Raw genomic sequence first — 5,611 nt, 5'->3', positions numbered from 1 at the left:
GCACCAACAACATGACCCACAATAAGGGCATACTAGACATTTTCAAATAAAAAAGATTAAAAAAAAAAATTTAATCCCCAAAAGATGCACCTCTCCCTCTCTCTCCGAGATCTATCGCTTCAGTAGTCGAGTATTATTGGAGCACGATGGCGCCATTTCGGGGAAAGGGGACTGGTTGTTTAGATGGACACTCTAGATGGGATCAACCCAACCCCGAATGGCCTTGTCTCATACATTGGCCTCCAACACCGCCACTCCCATCTCAACACCCTTAGAAATCTTATCAGAAAAAGCGGCGGCGAAAGCTCAAGGACGATCGGGGCAATTGAGAATTTTGTTTTTGTTTTCGTGCTTCGATTGAACATTGGGTTGTGATGGTATGTGTATGGGTATGTTTATTCATGCAAGAGGCATGTTTGGGCATCTGAAAGTCAGTTTGGAATTCGACAAGCTCTTTCCGAATCGGGTCAAATTGAAGCCCGAGAAGGGGGCTCAAATTTGTGGGAGTTGCTATTGTTGTTTACCATGGCAGGTTAGCTTTAAGTAGTAACAAGCGTCAACCTTTTAGCTATGGTGAACGCTAGAATATGTTTTTGCTACGTGTTTTGATAATCTTATTCTTAAGTTTTGGGTTTTAATGATGAAGAAGATGAAAAAGTAGATTGGGGTTTGATTTGGAAGAAGAGGTGGAACTGGAAGGTCGAATAGAGTGAAGTTTGGATCTGACTTTGTTCCAAACATAGGATAATTTGGACATTCTATCCTTATTAGGGTCTAAAAATAAAAAAAAACGGGTCATGGTGCCTGTGCCATTTCATGTTGGAGTAAAATATGAATTCTGGACTTGTGTGATGAAAATTAGAAGTACAAGACCCATGGGGTTTGGTCCAGTGGTAAGCATGTTAGGCCTGCTTGTTGGGCGAATGTTACAGTGATACTCCTGGTAATAAGAGGTCACTGGTTCGATCCTCCGCAAGTGAAAAACACCATATGGGGAGAGGCTATACCCATGTTGCTCCCGGCCTCGGAGTGGTAGTCCCACCCGACCACCATTTTTGTAACCAAAAAATAATAATTAGAAGTACAAAGACCATCATGATTAAAAATAAAAAAAATCGGGGACTTGGCTAATTTTAGACCCAAACATTGAGGGGTAAATTGAATTTAATCTTAAATTAAATCATTATTCCGGTTACTAATCTGGCTATCAGACTACTTCACGCCGTCATTATCGTCTATGCTGCTTGCTCTCTTTCTTTATTCTCTTTCCTCGTATCAAAAGGCTGGACTTCATATAGTTTATTCCAATTACTTGATGCTTCTTCTGGGGTTCGAAAAGTCCAGATGTGATGCTTGGCTTTCTCACGAGACTCCAAGACTTCCTGGATTCAGAAAGTTCAGCTTATTATAAGCTGCAGAATGACATTCATCACAAGACAAATTGAAAGAACCACATCCTTGAATAGCACATAGCTGTCAAATTGTCAAAACTGATATACAAATAAAGCAGCAAAAAATGGTGCATATGTTCAAGCTCACAAAAGAAAAGGAAACATCTAAATAACTTGAAATTAGATTCACAAGCAGGACAAGTTACTGTAAGCAACATCTCTACATGGAACCTCAAGATGGCTTATGAAGATCAAATAAAAAAGAGGTAGCTCTTTCTGTGTTTGTATACAATACATGAATCTGCCATGAGTCCATGACACGAGGGGGGGGGGTGATCAAAGTGAAATGGATCTGTGGATACTTTTCTCCTCTTTGTATCTGTGGGGGTGGGACCACTAATAATCACCGGTGAAAATCACAACTATGAAGCGCCAACACCTCCTACAGTGTCCACAGCAACAAACTTCCAGGACCTCTCAATGCATGTCCACTACTTATGTATATCAATCACAAGTGTGACTGTGATTGTTAAAAGAAATACTTCCAGTATAGACTGGAGCAACGAAAGCTTCGTAAATAAGTCAAAGAAATTTAATTAGTTGATTCTGATATTGAAACAGAAAACCTACTCTGTCCAACAAAAAGTCCTAAGATAAAGAGATCCGGGGGAAGTAGCTGACAGATCACATTCACAATGCTGATAAACAATATATTCTCCGTATCATCTACAGGCTTAAATATGTTCATTAATACTGATCGGCTGCGCCAAATAGAACCAGAACAGCTGCTTTCTCTTTATGCTTATCATACATCGTCAAAAAGATGGGATGAGACCCAACTATCAATTAGCTAATAATTACAACGCGGGATAGCCCTACTAATTATATGAGGATATAGTTTGGTTAAGAAGTCAACAAGTTGAACAAATAATAAAATCTTGAGCGTCCAAATGTGTTGGTACGGGAACTTGAAATTGCTTGTACTCTATGGAATATGTGAAGGTTATCACCAAATTGATTTCTTACAAAGCGAAAATATCCACAGGGCAGGTCATCCTAGGAAGGTTAAGAAGTGTCAAAAACTCAAAAGCACATTTGGAAATTACTTGAAGGATGAGGTCAGAGAATAGAAGGCTGATATGATGAAAGTTGTGCATATAAGGACTTTCAAACACAGCAAACAAACTGAAATCTTGATTCATCACACGACATATCCACGTATATAGATCCTATTAAGACCTATATGCAGTGAGTAATAACTACTGCTTAGTTACACAGACATATCCACAAAGACCCTAACATCAGTATGTACTAATTGAAGAGGATGGAATAGAATGAATCAAAAACAAACCTGCACTTCAGCTCTCGACTTTGTCTTCAAGGTTAAACAATCCACAAGAGCACTCCATTTCCCACCACAGGTATCAAGTGTCCCCAGCCTATAATATTGCTGCATCTGATGAACTGGAGCTGCCATTACATGAACTCTTTTTTTCAATTATCAAGTGGAAAAACGAGCAGTAAAATCGAGAAGAAAACAGAACCACAGTAAAGAAGAGTGACATAAACACATGGTATGAGACAATGGGAAAGAATACGGTCAGGGAAAACCGTATTCAAAATGCACAATGAAGATGAACAAGATAGAACATTTATATAAACAGGCTGAGCATACCAGTGGCTAAACATGAAAAGGTTACATTAACTAACAATAGACAAAAATCAAGCACAAACTAGGGTGGGTTCATGTTTGGAACTTTTCAAGTGGGCAGTCGCTAAAATAACATCAGAAATCATAAAACAAAAACACTACCCATCGTTTTGGGTAGTTTTCGTAACTAATAGCGAATATCTTTTTCCTTAACTCACAGAGTCACAGTAAACCCCAAAACATATGAGCAATTAAGCAAAAACCCAAGAGTTGTACATAAGAGTTGAACTGTAGAACCCAAGAAACATAGAATTTTGAAGTAGTTGTATCAAACAGCTATGAAATGTAAAACGAGAGTGTGGAAAAGAGCGTACAATAGCAAAACCAGAGAGCGTCAAAGCAGGCGGCGCACGATAAGGTACGCTTTGGAACCGAAGAGGAAGAAACTTCTTCGCCTGAAGACATGACACTGCTGCTCTCTATCTCTCTCTCTCAGATGCACTGCTCCAGTGCTCCCTTTAACAGATCAAGGGACTGCCTTCTAACTCGTTTTATTTCCTAACACCCTTCTATTTCCATCTCGAAATTAAATAAATAAGATATCAAAAAAATCGATGAAAAAAAAAATATTGGTAACCAAAAAAAATGTCTTTCTCCGATAAAAAAAAATGTCTTTCTTTATGAAAAAAATGTTGTTGGGTTTATTCTTCGGCGGCAATATAGTCAGAAAGCTGCATTATTAGACATTAGAATATGTAATCGTAGTACATGTCTACTGATTTTTCTATCATTTCACCGTTGTGACAAAATAAATAGAGTCGTCATTAAGCTCTCTCTCACGCACCTAAACCCTAAAACCCTAAGCCGTTCTCTCTCTCCCAAAGCACGGCCTCCAAACCCAAAAAGCTCCGTCTTTCATCGGATCTCCTTCTTTTCTTCTCATGGCCTCTTTGCACCCAAATCTTGATCTCTCATCCTCTTCGAAAGGATCGAAGAGCACGTTCTCCATCACTCCATTGCCATCTATTGGCAAAAACCCTAGCATAGCCAATATGCTAGCATCCTCATCCTCTTTGGGTATTCAAAACTCTAGTCAAGGATCTGCTGCCTCCTTGGCCTTCGCTAACTCGAAGGTTATCAAACCCTCATATCGTGTTTTTGCTTATCCCAAAAAGAAGAGAAGACGCCCTATTGGTTCACGAAACGATCGGGTCAGAAGAAGATGCAAGAGGAAGAGAAGCCTACCGCTATCATCCATGTGACATCGGTTGCAACTGAAAGTCAAAAGAAGAAGCGAGGACGTCATGTCGGCTCCAAGAACCCAAAAGAGATGCCATTCAGGAAGACCTAACTCCTTCCTCGAAGCCCTAGCTTGAAGGACAAGGAGGTTCTTTGATCGAAGTCCTTTTTTTCTATTTCCCTTTCTGCATTCTTAGTTTTGTTTTTTGTTTTATTGCGGAACAATTGCTCTTGGTCCATGTTTTCCACATGGGAGAGCTTTATTTTTTGCTAGCTTTAGTTTATTAGTTTATTTCTCTTAGATTATAGGCTCTTTGTGAGCCGAAATTTGTAAGGAGGATGTAACCCTCATACGACTCAGATGATCTTGATTGTCCTTTATACGCATGGCAACAAATCGATTCGTATTGTACCCTCTACTTTAGTTCTAAATGACAAAATTGTCTTGAGTTCAAAAAAAAAAAAAATAGAGTCGTCATTAGAGTAATACTATTTGCTAGTTGGTGCATATCAAAATATGGGTACGTTGTAGAGACATTCGACATTATTTCAGGTCTTTTAATCAGGGGTTTAGGCCGTATGTCTCTCATTGTATTCGACGATTTCATTAATGAAGGTTGAGGGCGACCGCACCAGCCCGTTACTAAAAAAAACAAATGTCTATTTAAAATTTTAATCTCTCATTGCCCATTTCAATGACATAATTCAAAATGACCTAACTTGAATGTAACGTAACTTAACTTGTGTCCAAATAAACAAATGTTAACTAAAGTTATAGTATAATACATGTTTTTTATCTTTTGTAAATTTTTTAGACTATTTTCCCTCACTCTTTAAACATGCATATAAAGAGAGAATGTCGAAGCTATAAAGACTTTCTCGGAACCTCACTGAACTACGGTCATCGGTCGCCAGAATCTGGTCACCGGACTCTGGGGTTTCTTCAGTCATCACAAAAATCTCACCAGGCTTTGTTAATGTCATCGGAATTTCATCACACTTTCGCCACAGCCAAGGTGGACCCTCGCCAAAGGTTTTACGAGAATGCTCATTATTCATCACAAGAAAAGTTGAGCAATCAAACAAAACAGATGTATCGAAGACAAAAAACATAAAAATCTACATTCAACTCAAAAAAATCCACATCATTCAACTCAAAAAAAATCCACTAAACGCTAGTCAGACGATTCAACATGGAAAAAAATTCAGACAAATCGACGACCGAAACGAGATTGTTTCTGGCATGGTCCAAAGACGTGGTGAGCTGTGAGATGGGGGTTGTGGTCGAAAGAAGTCTAGAAGCGGCGGACGTGTATGGCGCGGCGGCTGG

At 39.1% G+C, this 5,611-nt stretch overlaps 1 protein-coding gene across 1 annotated transcript; it reads right to left on the bottom strand.

Annotated features, from left to right (window-relative positions):
- Positions 1-1,078: 1,078 nt before the first annotated feature.
- On the bottom strand, positions 1,079-3,556 carry LOC101302626. The gene is made up of 3 exons (XM_004293997.1): positions 3,417-3,556; positions 2,743-2,861; positions 1,079-1,382 (listed from the first exon to the last, which is right to left on the bottom strand). The coding sequence occupies exons 1-3, from the start codon at positions 3,505-3,507 to the stop codon at positions 1,236-1,238; spliced, it is 357 nt and encodes a 118-aa protein (XP_004294045.1). The 5' UTR covers positions 3,508-3,556; the 3' UTR covers positions 1,079-1,235.
- Between the last annotated feature and the right edge of the window lie 2,055 nt (positions 3,557-5,611).

The sequence above is a fragment of the Fragaria vesca genome, linkage group LG3 (assembly GCF_000184155.1).
Source record: "Fragaria vesca subsp. vesca linkage group LG3, FraVesHawaii_1.0, whole genome shotgun sequence".
Classification (NCBI taxonomy): Eukaryota; Viridiplantae; Streptophyta; class Magnoliopsida; order Rosales; family Rosaceae; genus Fragaria; species Fragaria vesca.
The sequence above is the reverse complement of the archived record's forward strand: the minus strand, read 5'-3'. Positions and strand labels throughout refer to the sequence as shown.